This window comes from Electrophorus electricus, chromosome 1 (assembly GCF_041902795.1).
Source record: "Electrophorus electricus isolate QZ-2024a chromosome 1, ASM4190279v1, whole genome shotgun sequence".
Lineage (NCBI taxonomy): Eukaryota > Metazoa > Chordata > Actinopteri > Gymnotiformes > Gymnotidae > Electrophorus > Electrophorus electricus.
In genome coordinates, this window is record NC_137497.1 from 10,300,462 (window position 1) to 10,326,220 (window position 25,759).

Consider the following 25,759-nt stretch of genomic DNA (forward strand, 5'->3'; position numbering starts at 1 on the left):
TACATTGCCCCCTGCACCAGAGTCAACCAGTGCCGAAGTGGAGAGTCGACGGCCCATGTGTACAATCACCACAGATAGTATGCACATAGACAGGTTTGAGGAAAACTGCAACAATTGCAGTGCTCCCTTCGGTTCTCCGGCTTGCCTTTTACGCTGGCCACACCTAGCTGCTCCACCGGAACTTCTGCTTGCGCCACTGCGGGTGCATTCTCCTGCTGTTGTCGACCTCGGGGAAATTGCCGGGATCGCTCCTACAGGAGATGGTCATACGTGATAGCAAGGTGTACTACCTCATTCAGTGAGTTGGCTTCCTGCTTACATGCCAGTTCCGTCTGTAGGTCTGCCAATGACGAATGTATCAGCCAAGGCAGACTCTTTTCACCTAGCTCCCGCAGCTAACCTCCAGAATTCTATGGTGTAATCTACCATTGTTTGGATTCCTTGCCTCAGGCATAGCAAGTAGTGCCCACAAAGACTCCCCTGACACTCAACCGTGACAATGAATCTAACAGAGGGTCCTCAAAATTGTTTTATTGGCTTAATTGAAAAATAAACATTTTAAGTGATTTAAATAAAAAGAAAAGTTTTCAGCCTCTTTATAATATTTATATATGAATACATATCACCCCAGTCTTTAATCTCTGCTACGCTCCTCATGTCAATCTGGCACATACTGATAACCAGACATGTGTGCAGTCTCAGGTCTGTCCCTCACTCAGCCACTCACACACACCCCTCCCATTGGTTGATTCTCTCAGAAAGACACAACTCCTCCTCTACCCATGCTGGAATACACCTTCTGACAAAAATTATGTAATGACTTTAGGCCAGAAAGTTCAAAACATGCCGCCTTTTTTCTCCCCAACCAAGCAGACCTGTGTATGAAAGGGATGTGAGATTTGTTTAATTGAGATATATTAATGTGATTAAATATACTACAGTCTCATATTCTACCACTCTGTATTCTCTGCTTTCTCTCTGTTCAGTGCCCTTCTCTCTGACACACACACACACTCACGCTGTAGTCAGAGGTCACAGTTATTCTTTGTGAGCTAGCTAGGAAAGGTTATTGTAACATGCTGTTAAATGTCTATATTCTGATGGTTATTGATAAATATAACCGCTGATATATTTATATATATTGATAAATATGACCGCTGTATCATAGAGTTCCAGTTATATGTACGTGAACCATTTTGATCAACTGAAATGTAGACGTATGTACATGTAACATTTTTCTGATTATGTAAATCATACGGCTATTCTAACTCTCATGGCTAGCTAAATAGATTACAATTTTGATTTCTATTGTGTAATACTTTGGATATAAATGTTTACATTTTCTGTTACAGAACAAGACAAAATATAGTCATCCAGTATAGTCTACCCTTTTGAGAAAAACCTGAACTTCAAAGTGGGTGAATCTATTTATAAAAAATTGAAACAATAAGATCACAGTTCATTTAGATTACATGCTTTGCGAGTGCTTTAGGTATGAGGGCTACCATAAAGGTAATCTTTCTGCTCACACATCAGTCGGTCTGTAATTCTGTACTCTGTGTTTCTAAGGTTCCAACTTTCACGAGTTCCTTGAATCTGTGGAGAAAAGTGCTGACCAAGGTAATTTCTAATTTGTGAACCTTTATACATTTTATGTAATTTATTTATCATTTAAATTTTTTATTACTTCTCATTTGTAGATATGAGAAGACCAAAAACAGTTCCTATGCTGAATGAATTGTTGCACGGTAATCTTTTCTAGAGTGTGTCTACCATATGTTAAAAGAGCTGCTTTATTTCTAAAAGTTTATGCAGTGTGTTAATTTGTCACACAGAGGCAGAAGGGGTGAATCCGATATACCTCTCAACCGTCGTCAACTATTCGAGTCCTCTGGTGGAGCTCACAGGTTTTGCAGCAGACCTTGTACAACTAAAGAAATGCATACAGTCCATATGAACACAGTCTGGTGGAGGATAGCTCCATCACAGGGTGAAAAGTTTCACTTCACTCTGCCACTGGAGCTAAAACGCTAACAGCTCCCCTGAGGTGTTCAGACCATGGTTCAGAGACAAAAGATAAAAACAGACCAGCTGAACTGGTTTCTGGTAATGAAAACTGCCGTGTAGAAATTCCAAACTGTACAAAACTGAAGCCAAATCATCTGAGTGCTCATATTCTCTCTCTCTCTCTCTCTCTCTCTCTCTCTCTCTCTCTCTCTCTCTCTGTACTCCTCCTATGTCTCTCTCTCACCATCTCTCACTCTCACACAGACATGTGACAGCAGCACTACACCATGATGGCTCTCTCTCTGTCTCACACAACACATGTTGATAGAAAGTGTTTCATTCTTTTCAAGCAGCTAAACTGGTTTCTGGTGATGACAAGTGGTTGTGTCTCAGTTCCAAACAGAACTTAAACAGAAAAATCCCCAGTATGAATTAAAACCTACACTGTTAGTGTAGTGACCTGAAGTGCTAACTTTACCCATCCAATGTTATCTAAACACTTGTACAGTGATGTTAACACCCGCAGTGTTAATACACCTCTTACAGTATTCATGGTGTTTACATATTTGTATTTGTGTCTGTCTCTGTGATCATGGTTGTTTCTCTCTTGTTTTCTGCATCTGCTTCCATGTCTTCCTGTGTCTTCTGTTCTCACCATGTCTGCTCTAGTGTCTTCCTTCTTTTCCCAACACGCACACACAGATGGACATATGGTATAAACACACACATGGAGGGAGATATGATATTCACAACAAGACTTGTTCTTCCACTCTTGTGATGTTATGGGACTGAAATGTGCTCATACTGGTTTGGCTCCTTCTAAAGAGAAAAAAAAGGTGCAACTAGATTATCGTTCAGATCATAACAGGAAAGAAACAGAGAGTGTGTGTACAGATGGACTGCAGTGAAGAAACAGAGCATGTGTACAGGTGGACTCCAGTGAAGAAATAGACAGTGTGTGTACAGGTGTGTTTATAGTAGTAATAAACAGTTATGATCAACAATTGGTCAGTTATGTTGCTACAGTAGTGAAAACTCAGTAGTGAAACAGTAGCTAAAGTGAGTGTGTTGACAATTAATTAATCTGGACATCCTGATGAAGACAGATCCAGACATTCTTCCTGAAGACTTATAGACTGAACAGTAAAGGTAACACTGCTCCCATGCTTCATAGATATTGCTGTAATCTTGTGTATTTCTCTCTGTAATTAATTATGGCTTTCAGTAAGATTCCTAATACCAATCATTAGCCACATTCCTAAAACCAGTCATACGGCCAGATTCCTAATACCAATTATATGGCCAGATTCCTAATAGCAATCATACGGCCAGATTCCTAAAACCAACCATGTGGCCAGATTCAGAAAGCCTATCATATTTACATTTACAGTAATTATAGTATTTAGAAGATGCTCTTATCCAGAATGACTTGCAAAATTGCTTTGTCATTTACTCATAGAAAACATCCTAGCCAGTACAGTAGGTTAGAGTCCAAGATACCAATGATCTAGAATACAGGGATCACTGCTGATGCCTACAAGTACAAAATACATAAGGTCTATCTTAAACAATGATAAGTGTAATACACAATAAGTGCTAGGGTTTGTTAAACAACATCAGTGTAATAAACAATACCCTACAATAAGTACTAATTTACTCAGGGTCAGTTGTCATTTAAATATTCCACAAATAGTTGGGTCTTCAGTCTGCGGTTGAAGACTGCAAGGGACTCTGCTGTCCGGACAGCAAGTGGGAGTTTATTCCACCATCTTGGAGCCAGGACAGAAAATAGTCTAGTTGCTTGTCTTCCATGAGACCTGAAGCACGGTATTTCAAGCCAAACCTTACTTGAGGTTCGAAGTACTCAAGGTACGAATCAAGGACCATTGACCTCTTGTATGAAGGGGCTGGTCCATTTTTGACTTTGTAGGCAAGCATCAAGGCTTTAAATCTGATGCGTACAGCTACTGGAAGTCAATGAAAGGAGCACAGCAGTGGAGTAATGTGAACTTCAGAAAATTGAAGACCAGTCATGCTGCTGCATTCTGGACAAGTTCAGAATGAACTTAAGGACAAATTCACATCCAAGAATACCTAGATCTGCAGGAAAGTCCACATACCTGGACTACTGGATTTGAACCTTTCCTGTACAAAGTGTTGCAACAAGACCAAACTCAAATAAGGAAAATATTCTTTATTAATTCTAATGTATCCTACAAGATATTTGATTGTGTGGACTATGAATCCACAGTTTCCCTCAGTGAATGTAACAGGTTCCGCAACCTGAACAGTTCTGAGAGTCCCTCTTTAGAAATGTATGTGAACTTTCCATATGTCTTTGAAATGTTCTGAGCGCAAGCGGAGACAGAGTCACAGTATGGGGAATGCAGTTTATTAGAGAACACACGTAGTCCATAGATGTAATTCAAAGTACAAGCCATATATCCAGAAAATCATCTATGTTTATACAGTATATGACATACAGCTGTCTTTACTGTCTGTAAATATATTCTGTATATGACATACAGCTGTCTTTATTGTCTGTTTATTATCCACATCTGACTCCCTGTTTCATTGAATTTCCACCACAGTATGCATGTATATACTGTATATGATATACACCTGTCTTTATTGTCTGTCTACATATATACTGTATTTGACATACAGCTGTATTTACTGTCTGTGTATATAATGCATATGACATACAGCTGTCTTTAGTGTCTGTATGTGTGGATATACTGTGACACAGCTGTCTTTAATGTCTATATGTATGATGTATATTCTGTATATGACATACAGCTGTCTTTATTGTCTGTATGTATGTATATACTGTATATGACATACAGCTGTCTTCTATTGTCTTTATATGTTTATATACAGTATATGACATACAACTGTCTTTATTGTCAGGATGTGTGATGTATATACTGTATATGACATAGAGCTACCATTACTGTCTGTATTTATGTTTATACTGTATATTGCATAGCTGTCTTTACAGTCTGTATGTATATACTGTATATGACATACGGCTGTCTTTATTGTCTTTATGTATATTTATACAGTATTCGACATACAGCTGTCTTTACTGTCTGTATGTATATACTGTATATGACATACAGCTGTGTTTATTGTCTGTGTGTATATATTGTATATGACACTCAGCTGTCTTTATTGTCCGTATGTATAATGTATGGCCTACAGGTACCATTACTGTCGGTTTGTGTGTGTATACGTTATGACATAGAGCTGTCTTTATTGTCTGTTTGTGTGTATATACTGTATAAGACATACAGCTGTCTTTACTGTCTGTATGTATGTACTGTATGTGACATACAGCTGTCATTACAGTCTTTATGTATTCTTTATACTGTATATGACACTCAGCTGTCTTTATTGTCCGTATGTATAATGTATGGCCTACAGCTGTTTATTGTCTGTATGTATGTTCATACTGTATATGACATAGCTGTCTTTACTGTCTGTATGTATGATGTATATTCTGTATATGACATACAGCTGTCTATTGTCTGTTTGTATATTTATACTGTATATGACATAGCTGTCTTTACTGTCTGCATGTATATAATGTATATGACATACAGCTGTCTTCTATTGTCTGTATATGTTTATATACAGTATGTCTTTATTGTCTGGATGTGTGATGTATATACTGTATATAATATACCGCTGTCTTTATAGTCTGTATGTATATTTATATGTAATGTTGAGCGATAAGGAGGCGGACGCATGTGCGGAGAGGAGCGAGATTTATTATGCCCAAATCCAAAATCAGAGTTGTTATCGTAGTCTAGGCTCAAAGAGCCAACACGGAGAGCACGGGGATATATAAGTAGACAAAATAAACACACGAAGGCAAACTGGGAAGCAGGCTATAACTAAGGCTAGGGAAAACTCATGGCTAAGAAACACGGAGTACAAACCAACAAAACCATAAAAATAAACATGCAAACATTCAATGAACTAAACACATACACAAATCATTCAAACAATGAACAGCAACAACCAAGGCACACAACAGGGATTAAATGCATGAATTTCACCAAAACTAGAAACGAGGGACAGGTGTAAGCAATCAAACAAGGTGAGCACAAAACGAAACTATGGAACGGAACTAAACACAAGACAAGGAAAACACGGAACACGGAAGATGGAAGGGACTGAACGTGACATTATACATTATTTGACATACAGCTGTATTTACTGTCTGTATGTATATACTGTAAATGACATACAGCTGTATTTACTGTCTGTGTGTATATACTGTATAAGACATACAGCTGTCTACTGTCTGTATGTATGTACTGTATGTGACATACAGCTGTCATTATAGTCTTTATGTATGTTTATACTGTATATGACATACACCTGTCTTTATTGTCTGTGTGTTTATATGTATGTGTATCTGACTTACAGCTGTCTTTACTGTCTGTATGTACATACTGCATATTACATTCCGCTGTCTTTACTGTCTGTATGTATATACTTGTATTTGACGTACAACTGTCTTTATTGTCTGTATGTGTGTATATATACTGTATATGACATACATGTATCTTTACTGTCTGTATGTATATTCTGGAAATGACTTACAACTGTCTTTACTGTCTGTATGTGTGTATATACTGTATATGATATATAGCTGTCTTTACTGTCTGTATGTGTGTATATACTGTATATGATATATAGCTGTCTTTACTGTCTGTATGTGTGTATATACTGGATATAACATACAGTCTTTTGATCCCCCTCAAGACACTAACACTTTCTGAAATCTTCATACAGATTTTCTCTGTTGTTTTCTACAGGTCTGCAAAGATGCACCATAACAGATAAACTAAGACATTTACCAAGACTCTGCTGGTTGTGTGGTCTCCTGTAACTCAGGTAAGGCTCTGACCTTAAGTAAAGAAATTAGGGTGCTAGTAACACCTACATCTTGCATTTGATTCACAGGGTGCACACGTACTGTCACACTGATACACATGTAAGCCACTCTGGAGAAGAGTGTCTGTAAATGTGTGTGAACAAATGAATCCTTATTAAATCCTCGATAAATCAGTTTTCTTACTGGGTAACTCCATCACAATTGTCAGATTTTAATAACTATTGTACCAAGGGTCGATTTCACGCAGACACCTATAACAGAGCCACAAACATTTTCATTACATGTTTACATACTTCCTCACATATTTGTTTCTGGGTTAAATTTCCTGTGTTTAAGATCAACATTTTTTACTCGTAACTACTACTTCTTTTTGATAAACACGTGCAACCTCTGAAATAATGTGGATTAACCTGTTTATTGCTGCTGTGTTTCAGTTGAATGTTGTTTCAGATTGGTCATGAACAACCAAGAGAAAACAAGTCAGGAGAACAATTCCAATGTTTGAAACTAATCACTAGGGGGCACTGTTTCACATATTCATTAAACTGTCTCATTGAATTTGTGATGAATTTGAGTAAGAATACATAATTTTTATATATATATTTTTGTTGAGTCAGTTTGAGTGTCACTGGGCTGTCAGACCCACAGGCTGTTAGTTGTGTTGTGTATTGTGAATCTGGCCCATGGGCTATGTGTTGTGTATTGGGTGGGCTGTGTGCTGTGTGTCTGCACCAGAACAGTGCAAATGCACTGTAAGGCACATCCATTAGTATTGTGCAGGTCATACCTCAGTCTACAGTACTACACATACAGTCTGATTACACATACATATACACATACAGTCTTGTCCTCCATGTTGATTGGGTGTATGGCAGTGTAGTGTCTGTATCCCTGTCACATCTGGTCCTCCATGTTGGTTGGTTCTCCTTCCAGCAGCAGTCTGTGGGCTGCCATCTCACCCTCACAGGCCTGTTCTCTGATCACTCCCATCTCACCCTCACAGGCCTGTTCTCTGATCACTCCCATCTCACCCTCACAGGTCTGTTCTGTGATCACTCCCATCTCACCCTCACAGGCCTGTTATCTAATCACTCCCATCTCACCCTCACAGGCCTGTTCTCTGATAACTAAATATATAGTTTGATTTTGTGTATCACACAACTTTGAAAATCATCTCATTGTATCACTCGGAATTTCACATCTTATTCAGTAACATTCCAATGCTTTTTCTTAATTGTGAAAGCCTATTAACTCCTTCCCCACCAGTAAGGCTGTTTCGTAATCAATGTTTTTCTGTCTGTAAATGTGTTTCTATACTGCCATCTTGTGGTCACTGATGGGCATTTCAATGTCCATGGTGCCGTTTGTGTAAAAATAAATAATCTATTATAGTCATGTGACATTAGTGATGGGCAGATCATCAATAACTGCCCCACTAATTTAAATGTGAATTTAAATATGTGTATTCAGAGTAAAACAAGCAGACTGTATGACCTCAGACTATCAGTGTTTTCATAACAGACCCACACAGCGGTAGTGAGAGATGACAAACAGGTAAAACCCAGTGAACACACATCAACACTTTACTCAGTCCTCTCCACATCACTCACACAGCACACTTCACCCAACACACATTCACTCCTCTCCACATCCCTCACACAGCACACTTCACCCAACACACTCACATTCACTCCTCTGTCTATTCCTGCACTGTGAACATAAACCATTGAACATGTTTGTGAACCTTCAGTAATCTGGAGTCTGTTGTCTAGAGTCAGGATGGACAACATTTCAAAACTACTGCTGGACATTCTAGAGGAGCTGAAGATAGAGGACCTAAAGAAGTTCCAGTGGCATCTGACCAACAGTGTAGAAGATGACAAACGCATCCCAAAATCTCATCTGGAGAATACAGACAGACTTGACACTGTGGACAAGATGGTGCAGAAATATGACCCAGATGGAGCTGTGAAGATCACACTGATCACCCTGAAGAAGATGAACCACAACCAACTGGCTGAGACCCTGAGAATCCAACACAGTGAAAATAAAGCAGGTGAAATCATGTTCACTTTTTAAACTCACTATTTCAGGATTTTATATGCTCATAGCATTTGGTTTTGTTTTGTTAGTGAACTCAATAGACAAAGAGTGAAGTTGAAAACAATGCTTAGTTAATTTACAAAGTAGAATGAGACAAAATTCAAAATAATCTGGTATATTAACAAACAAACATTGCAAACAATATGTTTTGAATAAGAAATGTTCATTAGCAACAATGAGAAAAGTGATGTCAGTCTCAGTTTAAACATGAGCAAATCACAAATGTAGTCCAGTAATGATGAACAATGTGTTTGGCACAGACTGTATAACTTACAAAATGCATAATAACAAATGTCCAGGTCTTCTCAAACATAGCAGTCACAACCAAAAAATGCACACAGGACTCACAGTTAATAAAGTAGGTTTTGTGTTTTATATTTTCTGTTCTTTACTCTGATGTCTTCTCTCACAGGTGGAGAGAAGACTGCTAAGACTCCAGCAGGTAAATTCAACCCAGTCACACCTTTAGGCATGAGATTATATTACAACTTTAAACAACATGAATATCACATATACTACTGCCATCATTCACATACACACATCACATACACTACTGTCGTCATTCACAGACATACATCACATACACTACTGTCATCATTCACATACTCACATCACATACACTACTGTCATCATTCATATACATCACATACACTACTATCATCATTCACATACACACACTACTCATTCACATCATTCACATACACACATCACATACATTACATACACTTCTGTCAGACTGCAGTTATTAAACAGTCCCTCAGATACTGCACAACATTATAGTTCAGGCAATAATTAAATCTCAAAATTACTGCACAGCTTTAATGTTGTTACACCTGTTAATATAATTACACAGTCTAAAAGAATTGCAGTTTCCTGGATCTAGCTACTTAAATCTTTATTGAAGGCAGCACAAACTTTTTTTTTTTTAATAATTCTATTACATACCAGAACTGTGAAGGTTAAAGCACAATAGTAGTGAGAAATCTCTCCCCAGCCTAAACGCATCATGTTCATTTATGCTCTTTTCATAACAAATCTCATTCAGGGGAGACAAAACAAATAATGGGGGGAGTCCTCCTCTGGTTGATATCCAGCACAGCAGAAACAATACAAACAATGAAGAACAAAATACCTCTTCACACTGAGCACTGGTAGACACTTCACCTCTCCCTTAATGTTTCAGTACCTCTTAATTAACACACTGAGCACTGGTAGACCCAACACCTCTCCCTGAGTGTTTTAGCACCTCTTCATTAACACACTGAGCACTGGTAGGCACGTCACCTCTCCCTTAGTGTTTCAGTACCTCTTCATTAGCACACTGAGCACTGGTAGACACGTCACCTCTCCCTTAGTGTTTCAGTACCGCTTCATTAACACACTAAACACTGGTAGACACATTACCTCTCGCTTAGTGTTTCAGTACCTCTTCATTAACACACTGAGCACTGGTAGACACATCACCTCTCCCTTAGTGTTTCAGTACTTCTTCATTAACACACTGAACACTGGTAGACATATATAACCTGTTACAGCCCAGCATACATAAGACAGTTAGTGCACAAGTAAAGCCCTGTACACACTCCGTGGTTATAAACTAATGGAGGTAGCACTGACCAAAGAGAGAAGGCAAAGCAAAGCTGCAGAAAGTAAGAACTAAAATCCAGCTTGATTCAGTTAAGGACTCACTGAGCCATTACAGAATGTTCTATCTCATAACAATAATCAAAACTTTGACTCTCATTTGGAGTCTTTTTGATGTCTCCTTATTTGTTACTACTACTGATAGTTATTCTACTCTACAGTGATAAACAAACTTCAGAGAGAACATGATATAAAGTTAACATTTTGAAACTATACTAAACAGGCACTTTTCTTATTCACAGGCTATATGAATCACAACGTTTTCTTCCAACTTTTTAACAGGTGGAAGAAAAAGTGATCTCAGTAGTAGGAGAATGAAAATAAAATATAAGGAAAAATTTGAGAAGTTGTATGAGGAGGCTCCACTAGAATGTGATCGTGTGCCTATAAAAGACACTTACACTGAAGTTTACATGATCAAAGGATGCACAGGAGGAGTGAACACAAAGCATGAAGTGAGACAGGTGGAGGAATTCTACCCCAAAACAGAAGAAACACCAATCACACTCAGTGACCTCTTCAAAGTGCAGTCTACTAAAAAGAAGCATGGTACTAAAGTCCTGACATTGGGAATAGCTGGAGTGGGAAAAACAGTCTCTGTACACAAGTTCATTCTTGACTGGGCTGAAGAGAAGTGCAACCAGGACATAGATTTCATCATATACCTCCCATTTCGAGAGCTGAACTTGATTAAGGATGAAAAGTACAGCCTCTCAGAACTACTTCTTTACTTCCATAAAGAGCTCTGTTCTGGAGAAGAAAAGGAGATATTAAATGAAAAACATAGGCTGCTTTTCATACTGGATGGATTGGATGAAAGTAGAATTCTTCTAGATCTTCATCAGAAGAAGGTATCTAATGTGAATGAAAAGACTACTCTTGATAAACTAATAACCAACCTCATAAATGGAGAACTGCTTCCTTCTGCTCTCCTCTGGATCACTTCACGACCTGCAGCAGTCAGTAAGATAAATGACCAATACTTTAACCCTGTTACAGAAATCCGTGGATTCAATGACCCACAGAAGGAGGAGTACTTCAGGAAGAGAATCAGAGATGAAGATCAAGCCAGCAGAATTATATCACACATTAAGACTGCAAGAAGCCTTCATATCTTGTGTCACATACCTGTTGTCTGCAGGATCTCAGCCACCGTGTTTCAGAAAATGCTGAAGGAAGGTGTGGACATGAAAAATGCTCCAACAACTCTGACAGAAATGTACCTACATTTCCTGCTGTTTTTCACAGATCAAAAGACTAAGAAATACAACACAAAGCAAAGCACCAACAATGCAGTTTCATCTGAGACAAAAAGAGCAGAGGTGCTGGATATTGTGAAGCTTGGAAAGTTAGCCTTTCTTCAGCTGCAAAAAGGACAACTTCTGTTCTATGAGAAAGATCTGGAAGAATGTGGTATTGATGTCTGTGAGGCTTTAGTGTACTCTGGAATTTGTACGCAAATTTTTAAACAGGAGGGGAAGATCTACAGCTTTGTGCATTTAAGCTTCCAGGAGTTTCTTGCTGCTGTATTTGTGTTCCTAACATTCAGGGATGAAGGCAACCCACTCCTTAAAACCCCACTGGAGAAAATTAAGTGGAAGTTAAAACACAGACTGTGTGATCTGCTCAGGACAGCAGTAGGTAAGGCCATGAGGAGTGAAAATGGGCACCTGGACCTTTTCCTCCGTTTCCTCTTCGGCCTCTCACTGCAGTCCAATCAGAGGCTCCTGAAAAGTCTACACCCAGAACTGGACATCAGAGAAGAGAGTTTAGAGGAGACTGTGAACTACATCAAGAAAACCATCAAGAGAACAAAATCCTTTGAAGAGACTATCAATCTGTTCCACTGCTTGAGTGAACTGAAAGACAACTCTCTGACAAGTGAAATACAGACCTTCCTGAACTCCAGAGACCTCTCAACACAGACACTTTCATCTACACAGTGTTCAGCTCTGGTGTTTGTGCTGCTGATGTCAGAGGAGATTCAAGAGAAATTTGAGCTGAAGAAATTCAGGCCATCAGATAAAGGACTGAGGGAATTATTTCCAGTGTTGAAAAACACCAGGCGAGCTCTGTAAGTATCTTTTGGATTAATAATTTTAATTGGAAAGGTTTTTTATTGTTGAAGCTCTTTCTGTAACTAATCAAATTATGTGAATGTATTTCTCAGTCAGAGCAAAGTGAACAACAATTTTCATTTCTAGTGGTAAAAGGTTGTACTGTAAGTATATTTTGAATGGTGAACTTTGGGGAATGGCTTTTCTGACAGCCACAACATTAAAGAACAGACAAGCCTTTATCTTAAGAGCAGACCAGTGCATTCCAGAATGACTGCAGTGTCTTCCTACCAGTTGGAATGCAACACATGACTGTCATTCTGTAATTCAAAAGTCCCACTGGTTTCTCTGGCAAACACTCAGAAAGCCACATTCAGTCAAGACACAGGAGTGTTCAGCAAGCAGCTCTGTATTTTTTTTTTAACAGAGACAGATAATATATATATTGTGTGCGTGTGTGTGTGTGTGTGTGTGTGTGTGTGTGTGTGTGAACAGCGACAGAGAATATATATATTGAAACTGATAGTCTAACAGGTTATACATAGTCTAACAGTACATAGTGTTACACATACTAAAACTGAAGCACTGACAGTACACAGTGCGCAGACCTTTAAGCATTAAAGGGATGACTAAACAAGGCAAGTGAGGGGTCTACGTTTTCATCTAAGCCTCCTCTATTTGATGAAACTGCTGTCAATCAAGCAGCTTGCCCTGAAAACTCTTGGAAATGCCTGGAAGTAAATGCTAGTCACCCTCCCTCCCCCTTCCCCCTTCACACATTGGTGTAGGACAGTAAGTACATAGTGTTACACATACTATCTAACAGATGTTTATTCTAGGACAGTCTATTTTAGCAGATTTGTATGGAATTACTTTCACATTTAAGATTTTAAGGTTATAAGTCATTGAAAATTCATGTTTGAAAGTTAGGAACCATTAGTTGGTTTGTCACCCCTGAATGAGACTTGTTATAAAAGGAGCATAAATAAACATGAATTAGCATGTGTTTAGGCTGGTGAGGGGTATTGTAAAGTAAAGGGGACTGTTTGTGAATTACAGATGTGTAGTGTAAACTCAATGTGTGCGTTTAGGCTGTTAAGGGGTATTGTGAAGTTAAGGGGCCTGTTTGTGAATTACAGATGTGTAGTGTAAACTCAATGTGTGTGTTTAGGCTGGTGAGGGGTATTGTAAAGTAAAGGGGACTGTTTGTGAATTACAGATGTGTAGTGTAAACTCAATGTGTGTGTTTAGGCTGTTAAGGGGTATTGTGAAGTTAAGGGGCATGTTTGTGAATTACAGATGTGTAGTGTAAACTCAATGTGTGTGTTTAGGCTGTTAAGGGGTATTGTGAAGTTAAGGGGACTGTTTGTGAATTACAGATGTGTAGTGTAAACTCAATGTGTGTGTTTAGGCTGTTAGGGGGTATTGTGAAGTTAAGGGGCCTGTTTGTGAATTACAGATGTGTAGTGTAAACTCAATGTGTGTGTTTAGGCTGTTAAGGGGTATTGTGAAGTTAAGGGGCCTGTTTGTGAATTACAGATGTATATTGTAAGCTCAACTGGAACTGTAGGGGTCCACCAGCTGGAAACACTGTTCAGGAGTAATGTTCCACTGTGGTACTACCTGATAAATTGCTCTGTAAACATATTAGGTGAGATAGTATACAGCAGGTTCACTCAGATACTGAAAACCAGACCATTTAGTGCTTTACATGTTAATAAGAGAATTTTAAAGTCTGGTTCAAATTTAACTGAAATTTAACAATAATGAGATAGGATTATGACAAGTTAATTATGAGATGTTATGAGAGGATTAAGTCTAAAGTATGGTTACAGTTATGAGATAATATTAGGACCATAAAGTATGGTTACAAGCTGAAGCTGAGTCTTTCCTATACCCAGAGCCCTGTCTATACACCTGCAGATTTAAGATCATTTTTGAACCATTTGTACTTTTTCACTTTAACACTAGTTACCTGAAATTGTACACATAGCACAATGATCATTCAGGATTCAATTTGAAGTAGACACTTGGGACAAGACATCCATTCACATCCAGGCTTATTTGTCCATCATTTAGGTTCCATATGAGCTCATCTAATACAGAAGAAAATGTAAATAAATAAATAAATAAAACACCTCTGATTTTTGGGTGTATAATGTGTCTATTGATGCTGGAGATTCATTTTAACTCATGCACTAAATTACATGTAGCAAGATTACGAATTTTCCAGCAGTGAATGGAAACATCCGGTGATTTGCTATGCAAACATTGATGCTTGTCCATGCTAGCAGCAAAGCTAATCTATGCTAGCAGCACCCAAACAACTCCACATAAACTTCAGCTAAAATAAACCTCTTCATTTCCATGATGTCCAAATGTATTGGCAAAATCATCAAATCATTCTTATGGTTGTACGAGTTTCGCCAAACAGCACCAAACAGTGCCAAACAGCACCAAACTGATGCACTATGCTATCTGCTAACAACAGTACACAGTACGCAGGTCTTTAAACATTAAAGGGATGACTAAATAAGGCGACCGAGGGGTCTACGTTTTCGTCTAAGCCTCCTCTATTTGATGAATCAGCAGCCAATCACACGGATGGCCATAGAAACACTTGGAAACACCTGGAAGTAAATGCTAGTCACCCGCCCCTTCCCCCTTCACACATAGGTGTGAATTGCTGTCACCCCAAGACAATGGCACGGCAATGGTCAATAGAAATCAATATAAAATAGAAAAGGGGGGACTAACGCTCTATTCAGCAACAGTTTTATGTCAGTAGCATGCATTTTCAGTTAACCAAAGGCTTGCGTAGTTTGGGTTTGTTACGAAGGAACCGAAACGAAAGAAAAACTTTGTTTCTACGCAAAGAAGTAAGCATGCAATTAAAGAACCTTACTAACACTCTGTAGACCATTTAAACATGTCACGCAGTTGTTTTGATGGTAATTGAATTTACTATGACAAAATCTGAACTTATCTTATACCGGAAGGATGTTTTAAAAGGCAACTTAAAAGGACAGGCACATTTTTGTGGAAATTTTACTCGAAAAATGCGGTGTCTTCAGTGTGCAATTTCTGGCGAGCGGATGCATGTAGACATCTGAAAATCGGTAAGCAGGTATTAGTCCTAAGAAATGTTATGTTAATAAATGTACTGTCCTTTAAGAATATTCGATGTTATCAAGTAATTTATTTGAGCATGACAGTTTGGGCCTGCCCACTGGCCCGCTAGGGGGCGTTGGTGCATAAGGGGGTTAAAAGGCCAATTAAAAGGCCTGGCACAACAGTGCACACGGTGTATTCAGCGTGGGATTTCTGGCGAACGGATGTATGTAGACGGCTGAAAGTTGGTAAGCAGGTACTTGTATTAGTCCTAAGAAATGTTATGTTGATAAATGCACTTAAATCAAGTGATTTAAGTATGCCAGTTTGGGCCCACCGGTGGGCCCACTGGTAGGCCCACTAGGGGCATTACTGCATTACACAGTTAATTCAAGCACCAGTGGTCTTTAGATCACATACTAAACATGAGTCTTGTCATTCCTAAATTTTTCCCACATTCCAGTAATTTCATTAAGTAAACTTTAAATAGAAAATAAAGATGCAGACTCTGGAATTAATTGAAGAGAATAGCCAGTCTCATCTTTATTCTGAGCTCAATATTACAAACGAGGCATAGTCTGGAATATGTCTAACAATCACACACAACACACATTTTTATGCAGTTTTCAGAAGTGGTTATGTAATCGCCCCACCTTCTTTACAGAATAGCGTTTCAAATCTCCACCACTATGTTCAAACATACATTATTCAATATATGCAAATTGAGATCCATCATTATGCAAATTAATGCTTCCTGTGTCAATGGGGGTTTCCTCCAGGGTCTCTGGTTTCCTCTCACAGTACATAAATATGGAAGTTAGGTTGATTGTATATTCTAAATTGTCCTCTTTGAATGTATTTGTTCAGTGGTGGTTGGTACTGTGTGTGTGTATGTATGTTCTGTGATGGTTGGTGCTCTGTGTCTATGTATGTCCAGGGATGGTTGGTGCTTTGTGTATGTATGTCCAGGGATGGTTGGTGCTTTGTGTATGTATGTCCAGGGATGGTTGGTGCTTTGTGTATGTATGTCCAGGGATGGTTGGTGCTTTGTGTATGTATATCCAGGGATGGTTGGTGCTCAGTGTGTATGTATGTCCAGCTATGGTTGGTGCTCAGTGTGTATGTATGTCCAGCTATGGTTGGTGCTCTGTGTGTATGTATGTCCAGCTATGGTTGGTGCTCTGTGTGTATGCATGTCCAGCTATGGTTGGTGCTCAGTGTGTATGTATGTCCAGCTATGGTTGGTGCTCTGTGTGTATGTATGTCCAGCTATGGTTGGTGCTCTGTGTGTATGTATGTCCAGCTATGGTTGGTGCTCTGTGTGTATGCATGTCCAGCTATGGTTGGTGCTCTGTGTGTATGCATGTCCAGCTATGGTTGGTGCTCTGTGTGTATGCATGTCCAGCTATGGTTGGTGCTCTGTGTGTATGCATGTCCAGCTATGGTTGGTGCTCTGTGTGTATGCATGTCCAGCTATGGTTGGTGCTCTGTGTGTATGCATGTCCAGCTATGGTTGGTGCTCTGTGTCTATGCATGTCCAGCTATGGTTGGTGCTCTGTGTCTATGCATGTCCAGCTATGGTTGGTGCTCTGTGTCTATGCATGTCCAGCTATGGTTGGTGCTCTGTGTCTATGCATGTCCAGCTATGGTTGGTGCTCTGTGTCTATGCATGTCCAGCTATGGTTGGTGCTCTGTGTCTATGCATGTCCAGCTATGGTTGGTGCTCTGTGTCTATGCATGTCCAGCTATGGTTGGTGCTCTGTGTCTATGCATGTCCAGCTATGGTTGGTGCTCTGCCTGTCTATGCATGTCCAGCTATGGTTGGTGCTCTGCCTGTCTATGCATGTCCAGCTATGGTTGGTGCTCTGCCTGTCTATGCATGTCCAGCTATGGTTGGTGCTCTGCCTGTCTATGCATGTCCAGCTATGGTTGGTGCTCTGCCTGTCTATGCATGTCCAGCTATGGTTGGTGCTCTGCCTGTCTATGCATGTCCAGCTATGGTTGGTGCTCTGCCTGTCTATGCATGTCCAGCTATGGTTGGTGCTCTGCCTGTCTATGCATGTCCAGCTATGGTTGGTGCTCTGCCTGTCTATGCATGTCCAGCTATGGTTGGTGCTCTGCCTGTCTATGCATGTCCAGCTATGGTTGGTGCTCTGCCTGTCTATGCATGTCCAGCTATGGTTGGTGCTCTGCCTGTCTATGCATGTCCAGCTATGGTTGGTGCTCTGCCTGTCTATGCATGTCCAGCTATGGTTGGTGCTCTGCCTGTCTATGCATGTCCAGCTATGGTTGGTGCTCTGCCTGTCTATGCATGTCCAGCTATGGTTGGTGCTCTGCCTGTCTATGCATGTCCAGCTATGGTTGGTGCTCTGCCTGTCTATGCATGTCCAGCTATGGTTGGTGCTCTGCCTGTCTATGCATGTCCAGCTATGGTTGGTGCTCTGCCTGTCTATGCATGTCCAGCTATGGTTGGTGCTCTGCCTGTCTATGCATGTCCAGCTATGGTTGGTGCTCTGCCTGTCTATGCATGTCCAGCTATGGTTGGTGCTCTGCCTGTCTATGCATGTCCAGCTATGGTTGGTGCTCTGCCTGTCTATGCATGTCCAGCTATGGTTGGTGCTCTGCCTGTCTATGCATGTCCAGCTATGGTTGGTGCTCTGCCTGTCTATGCATGTCCAGCTATGGTTGGTGCTCTGCCTGTCTATGCATGTCCAGCTATGGTTGGTGCTCTGCCTGTCTATGCATGTCCAGCTATGGTTGGTGCTCTGCCTGTCTATGCATGTCCAGCTATGGTTGGTGCTCTGCCTGTCTATGCATGTCCAGCTATGGTTGGTGCTCTGCCTGTCTATGCATGTCCAGCTATGGTTGGTGCTCTGCCTGTCTATGCATGTCCAGCTATGGTTGGTGCTCTGCCTGTCTATGCATGTCCAGCTATGGTTGGTGCTCTGCCTGTCTATGCATGTCCAGCTATGGTTGGTGCTCTGCCTGTCTATGCATGTCCAGCTATGGTTGGTGCTCTGCCTGTCTATGCATGTCCAGCTATGGTTGGTGCTCTGCCTGTCTATGCATGTCCAGCTATGGTTGGTGCTCTGCCTGTCTATGCATGTCCAGCTATGGTTGGTGCTCTGCCTGTCTATGCATGTCCAGCTATGGTTGGTGCTCTGCCTGTCTATGCATGTCCAGCTATGGTTGGTGCTCTGCCTGTCTATGCATGTCCAGCTATGGTTGGTGCTCTGCCTGTCTATGCATGTCCAGCTATGGTTGGTGCTCTGCCTGTCTATGCATGTCCAGCTATGGTTGGTGCTCTGCCTGTCTATGCATGTCCAGCTATGGTTGGTGCTCTGCCTGTCTATGCATGTCCAGCTATGGTTGGTGCTCTGCCTGTCTATGCATGTCCAGCTATGGTTGGTGCTCTGCCTGTCTATGCATGTCCAGCTATGGTTGGTGCTCTGCCTGTCTATGCATGTCCAGCTATGGTTGGTGCTCTGCCTGTCTATGCATGTCCAGCTATGGTTGGTGCTCTGCCTGTCTATGCATGTCCAGCTATGGTTGGTGCTCTGCCTGTCTATGCATGTCCAGCTATGGTTGGTGCTCTGCCTGTCTATGCATGTCCAGCTATGGTTGGTGCTCTGCCTGTCTATGCATGTCCAGCTATGGTTGGTGCTCTGCCTGTCTATGCATGTCCAGCTATGGTTGGTGCTCTGCCTGTCTATGCATGTCCAGCTATGGTTGGTGCTCTGCCTGTCTATGCATGTCCAGCTATGGTTGGTGCTCTGCCTGTCTATGCATGTCCAGCTATGGTTGGTGCTCTGCCTGTCTATGCATGTCCAGCTATGGTTGGTGCTCTGCCTGTCTATGCATGTCCAGCTATGGTTGGTGCTCTGCCTGTCTATGCATGTCCAGCTATGGTTGGTGCTCTGCCTGTCTATGCATGTCCAGCTATGGTTGGTGCTCTGCCTGTCTATGCATGTCCAGCTATGGTTGGTGCTCTGCCTGTCTATGCATGTCCAGCTATGGTTGGTGCTCTGCCTGTCTATGCATGTCCAGCTATGGTTGGTGCTCTGCCTGTCTATGCATGTCCAGCTATGGTTGGTGCTCTGCCTGTCTATGCATGTCCAGCTATGGTTGGTGCTCTGCCTGTCTATGCATGTCCAGCTATGGTTGGTGCTCTGCCTGTCTATGCATGTCCAGCTATGGTTGGTGCTCTGCCTGTCTATGCATGTCCAGCTATGGTTGGTGCTCTGCCTGTCTATGCATGTCCAGCTATGGTTGGTGCTCTGCCTGTCTATGCATGTCCAGCTATGGTTGGTGCTCTGCCTGTCTATGCATGTCCAGCTATGGTTGGTGCTCTGCCTGTCTATGCATGTCCAGCTATGGTTGGTGCTCTGCCTGTCTATGCATGTCCAGCTATGGTTGGTGCTCTGCCTGTCTATGCATGTCCAGCTATGGTTGGTGCTCTGCCTGTCTATGCATGTCCAGCTATGGTTGGTGCTCTGCCTGTCTATGCATGTCCAGCTATGGTTGGTGCTCTGCCTGTCTATGCATGTCCAGCTATGGTTGGTGCTCTGCCTGTCTATGCATGTCCAGCTATGGTTGGTGCTCTGCCTGTCTATGCATGTCCAGCTATGGTTGGTGCTCTGCCTGTCTATGCATGTCCAGCTATGGTTGGTGCTCTGCCTGTCTATGCATGTCCAGCTATGGTTGGTGCTCTGCCTGTCTATGCATGTCCAGCTATGGTTGGTGCTCTGCCTGTCTATGCATGTCCAGCTATGGTTGGTGCTCTGCCTGTCTATGCATGTCCAGCTATGGTTGGTGCTCTGCCTGTCTATGCATGTCCAGCTATGGTTGGTGCTCTGCCTGTCTATGCATGTCCAGCTATGGTTGGTGCTCTGCCTGTCTATGCATGTCCAGCTATGGTTGGTGCTCTGCCTGTCTATGCATGTCCAGCTATGGTTGGTGCTCTGCCTGTCTATGCATGTCCAGCTATGGTTGGTGCTCTGCCTGTCTATGCATGTCCAGCTATGGTTGGTGCTCTGCCTGTCTATGCATGTCCAGCTATGGTTGGTGCTCTGCCTGTCTATGCATGTCCAGCTATGGTTGGTGCTCTGCCTGTCTATGCATGTCCAGCTATGGTTGGTGCTCTGCCTGTCTATGCATGTCCAGCTATGGTTGGTGCTCTGCCTGTCTATGCATGTCCAGCTATGGTTGGTGCTCTGCCTGTCTATGCATGTCCAGCTATGGTTGGTGCTCTGCCTGTCTATGCATGTCCAGCTATGGTTGGTGCTCTGCCTGTCTATGCATGTCCAGCTATGGTTGGTGCTCTGCCTGTCTATGCATGTCCAGCTATGGTTGGTGCTCTGCCTGTCTATGCATGTCCAGCTATGGTTGGTGCTCTGCCTGTCTATGCATGTCCAGCTATGGTTGGTGCTCTGCCTGTCTATGCATGTCCAGCTATGGTTGGTGCTCTGCCTGTCTATGCATGTCCAGCTATGGTTGGTGCTCTGCCTGTCTATGCATGTCCAGCTATGGTTGGTGCTCTGCCTGTCTATGCATGTCCAGCTATGGTTGGTGCTCTGCCTGTCTATGCATGTCCAGCTATGGTTGGTGCTCTGCCTGTCTATGCATGTCCAGCTATGGTTGGTGCTCTGCCTGTCTATGCATGTCCAGCTATGGTTGGTGCTCTGCCTGTCTATGCATGTCCAGCTATGGTTGGTGCTCTGCCTGTCTATGCATGTCCAGCTATGGTTGGTGCTCTGCCTGTCTATGCATGTCCAGCTATGGTTGGTGCTCTGCCTGTCTATGCATGTCCAGCTATGGTTGGTGCTCTGCCTGTCTATGCATGTCCAGCTATGGTTGGTGCTCTGCCTGTCTATGCATGTCCAGCTATGGTTGGTGCTCTGCCTGTCTATGCATGTCCAGCTATGGTTGGTGCTCTGCCTGTCTATGCATGTCCAGCTATGGTTGGTGCTCTGCCTGTCTATGCATGTCCAGCTATGGTTGGTGCTCTGCCTGTCTATGCATGTCCAGCTATGGTTGGTGCTCTGCCTGTCTATGCATGTCCAGCTATGGTTGGTGCTCTGCCTGTCTATGCATGTCCAGCTATGGTTGGTGCTCTGCCTGTCTATGCATGTCCAGCTATGGTTGGTGCTCTGCCTGTCTATGCATGTCCAGCTATGGTTGGTGCTCTGCCTGTCTATGCATGTCCAGCTATGGTTGGTGCTCTGCCTGTCTATGCATGTCCAGCTATGGTTGGTGCTCTGCCTGTCTATGCATGTCCAGCTATGGTTGGTGCTCTGCCTGTCTATGCATGTCCAGCTATGGTTGGTGCTCTGCCTGTCTATGCATGTCCAGCTATGGTTGGTGCTCTGCCTGTCTATGCATGTCCAGCTATGGTTGGTGCTCTGCCTGTCTATGCATGTCCAGCTATGGTTGGTGCTCTGCCTGTCTATGCATGTCCAGCTATGGTTGGTGCTCTGCCTGTCTATGCATGTCCAGCTATGGTTGGTGCTCTGCCTGTCTATGCATGTCCAGCTATGGTTGGTGCTCTGCCTGTCTATGCATGTCCAGCTATGGTTGGTGCTCTGCCTGTCTATGCATGTCCAGCTATGGTTGGTGCTCTGCCTGTCTATGCATGTCCAGCTATGGTTGGTGCTCTGCCTGTCTATGCATGTCCAGCTATGGTTGGTGCTCTGCCTGTCTATGCATGTCCAGCTATGGTTGGTGCTCTGCCTGTCTATGCATGTCCAGCTATGGTTGGTGCTCTGCCTGTCTATGCATGTCCAGCTATGGTTGGTGCTCTGCCTGTCTATGCATGTCCAGCTATGGTTGGTGCTCTGCCTGTCTATGCATGTCCAGCTATGGTTGGTGCTCTGCCTGTGTATGCATGTCCAGCGATGGTTGGTGCTCTGCCTGTGTATGCATGTCCAGCGATGGTTGGTGCTCTGCCTGTGTATGCATGTCCAGCGATGGTTGGTGCTCTGCCTGTGTATGCATGTCCAGCGATGGTTGGTGCTCTGCCTGTGTATGCATGTCCAGCGATGGTTGGTGCTCTGCCTGTGTATGCATGTCCAGCGATGGTTGGTGCTCTGCCTGTGTATGCATGTCCAGCGATGGTTGGTGCTCTGCCTGTGTATGCATGTCCAGCGATGGTTGGTGCTCTGCCTGTGTATGCATGTCCAGCGATGGTTGGTGCTCTGCCTGTGTATGCATGTCCAGCGATGGTTGGTGCTCTGCCTGTGTATGCATGTCCAGCGATGGTTGGTGCTCTGCCTGTGTATGCATGTCCAGCGATGGTTGGTGCTCTGCCTGTGTATGCATGTCCAGCGATGGTTGGTGCTCTGCCTGTGTATGCATGTCCAGCGATGGTTGGTGCTCTGCCTGTGTATGCATGTCCAGCGATGGTTGGTGCTCTGCCTGTGTATGCATGTCCAGCGATGGTTGGTGCTCTGCCTGTGTATGCATGTCCAGCGATGGTTGGTGCTCTGCCTGTGTATGCATGTCCAGCGATGGTTGGTGCTCTGCCTGTGTATGCATGTCCAGCGATGGTTGGTGCTCTGCCTGTGTATGCATGTCCAGCGATGGTTGGTGCTCTGCCTGTGTATGCATGTCCAGCGATGGTTGGTGCTCTGCCTGTGTATGCATGTCCAGCGATGGTTGGTGCTCTGCCTGTGTATGCATGTCCAGCGATGGTTGGTGCTCTGCCTGTGTATGCATGTCCAGCGATGGTTGGTGCTCTGCCTGTGTATGCATGTCCAGCGATGGTTGGTGCTCTGCCTGTGTATGCATGTCCAGCGATGGTTGGTGCTCTGCCTGTGTATGCATGTCCAGCGATGGTTGGTGCTCTGCCTGTGTATGCATGTCCAGCGATGGTTGGTGCTCTGCCTGTGTATGCATGTCCAGCGATGGTTGGTGCTCTGCCTGTGTATGCATGTCCAGCGATGGTTGGTGCTCTGCCTGTGTATGCATGTCCAGCGATGGTTGGTGCTCTGCCTGTGTATGCATGTCCAGCGATGGTTGGTGCTCTGCCTGTGTATGCATGTCCAGCGATGGTTGGTGCTCTGCCTGTGTATGCATGTCCAGCGATGGTTGGTGCTCTGCCTGTGTATGCATGTCCAGCGATGGTTGGTGCTCTGCCTGTGTATGCATGTCCAGCGATGGTTGGTGCTCTGCCTGTGTATGCATGTCCAGCGATGGTTGGTGCTCTGCCTGTGTATGCATGTCCAGCGATGGTTGGTGCTCTGCCTGTGTATGCATGTCCAGCGATGGTTGGTGCTCTGCCTGTGTATGCATGTCCAGCGATGGTTGGTGCTCTGCCTGTGTATGCATGTCCAGCGATGGTTGGTGCTCTGCCTGTCTATGCATGTCCAGCGATGGTTGGTGCTCTGCCTGTGTATGCATGTCCAGCGATGGTTGGTGCTCTGCCTGTGTATGCATGTCCAGCGATGGTTGGTGCTCTGCCTGTCTATGCATGTCCAGCGATGGTTGGTGCTCTGCCTGTCTATGCATGTCCAGCGATGGTTGGTGCTCTGCCTGTCTATGCATGTCCAGCGATGGTTGGTGCTCTGTATGTGTGTATGCATGTCCAGCGATGGTTGGTGCTCTGTATGTGTGTATGCATGTCCAGCGATGGTTGGTGCTCTGTATGTGTGTATGCATGTCCAGCGATGGTTGGTGCTCTGTATGTGTGTATGCATGTCCAGCGATGGTTGGTGCTCTGTATGTGTGTATGCATGTCCAGCGATGGTTGGTGCTCTGTATGTGTGTATGCATGTCCAGCGATGGTTGGTGCTCTGTATGTGTGTGTGCGTGTGTCCAGCGATGGTTGGTGCTCTGTATGTGTGTGTGCGTGTGTCCAGCGATGGTTGGTGCTCTGTATGTGTGTGTGCGTGTGTCCAGCGATGGTTGGTGCTCTGTATGTGTGTGTGCGTGTGTCCAGCGATGGTTGGTGCTCTGTATGTGTGTGTGCGTGTGTCCAGCGATGGTTGGTGCTCTGTATGTGTGTGTGCGTGTGTCCAGCGATGGTTGGTGCTCTGTATGTGTGTGTGCGTGTGTCCAGCGATGGTTGGTGCTCTGTATGTGTGTGTGCGTGTGTCCAGCGATGGTTGGTGCTCTGTATGTGTGTGTGCGTGTGTCCAGCGATGGTTGGTGCTCTGTATGTGTGTGTGCGTGTGTCCAGCGATGGTTGGTGCTCTGTGTGTGTGTGTGCGTGTGTCCAGCGATGGTTGGTGCTCTGTGTGTGTGTGTGCGTGTGTCCAGCGATGGTTGGTGCTCTGTGTGTGTGTGTGCGTGTGTCCAGCGATGGTTGGTGCTCTGTGTGTGTGTGTGCGTGTGTCCAGCGATGGTTGGTGCTCTGTGTGTGTGTGTGCGTGTGTCCAGCGATGGTTGGTGCTCTGTGTGTGTGTGTGCGTGTGTCCAGCGATGGTTGGTGCTCTGTGTGTGTGTGTGCGTGTGTCCAGCGATGGTTGGTGCTCTGTGTGTGTGTGTGCGTGTGTCCAGCGATGGTTGGTGCTCTGTGTGTGTGTGTGCGTGTGTCCAGCGATGGTTGGTGCTCTGTGTGTGTGTGTGCGTGTGTCCAGCGATGGTTGGTGCTCTGTGTGTGTGTGTGCGTGTGTCCAGCGATGGTTGGTGCTCTGTATGTGTGTGTGTGTGTGTGTGTGTGTGTGTGTGTGTGTGTGTGTATGTCCAGTGATGGTTGGTGCTCTGTGTGTGTGTGTATGTCCAGTGATGGTTGGTGCTCTGTGTGTGTGTGTATGTCCAGTGATGGTTGGTGCTCTGTGTGTGTGTGTGTGTGTGTGTGTGTGTGTGTGTCCAGTGATGGTTGGTGCTCTGTGTGCATGTGTGTCCAGTGATGGTTGGTGCTCTGTATGTGTGTATGTATGTCCAGTGATGGTTGGTGCTCTGTGTGTGTGTGTGTGTGTGTGTGTGTGTA

At 43.6% G+C, this 25,759-nt stretch overlaps 1 protein-coding gene across 1 annotated transcript in view; it reads left to right on the top strand.

The window, feature by feature from the left end:
* The first annotated feature begins 2,890 nt into the window (after positions 1–2,890).
* The window catches only part of LOC145651229 (NACHT, LRR and PYD domains-containing protein 12-like), a 68,941-nt gene continuing 46,072 nt past the window's right edge, over positions 2,891–25,759 (top strand). Inside the window, 6 exon segments of the mRNA XM_081696846.1 lie at positions 2,891–3,156; positions 6,837–6,915; positions 7,351–8,470; positions 8,689–8,972; positions 9,432–9,461; positions 10,946–12,737. Coding sequence (XP_081552972.1) covers positions 8,460–8,470; positions 8,689–8,972; positions 9,432–9,461; positions 10,946–12,737 — 2,117 coding nt within the window. The 5' untranslated portion in view covers positions 2,891–3,156; positions 6,837–6,915; positions 7,351–8,459.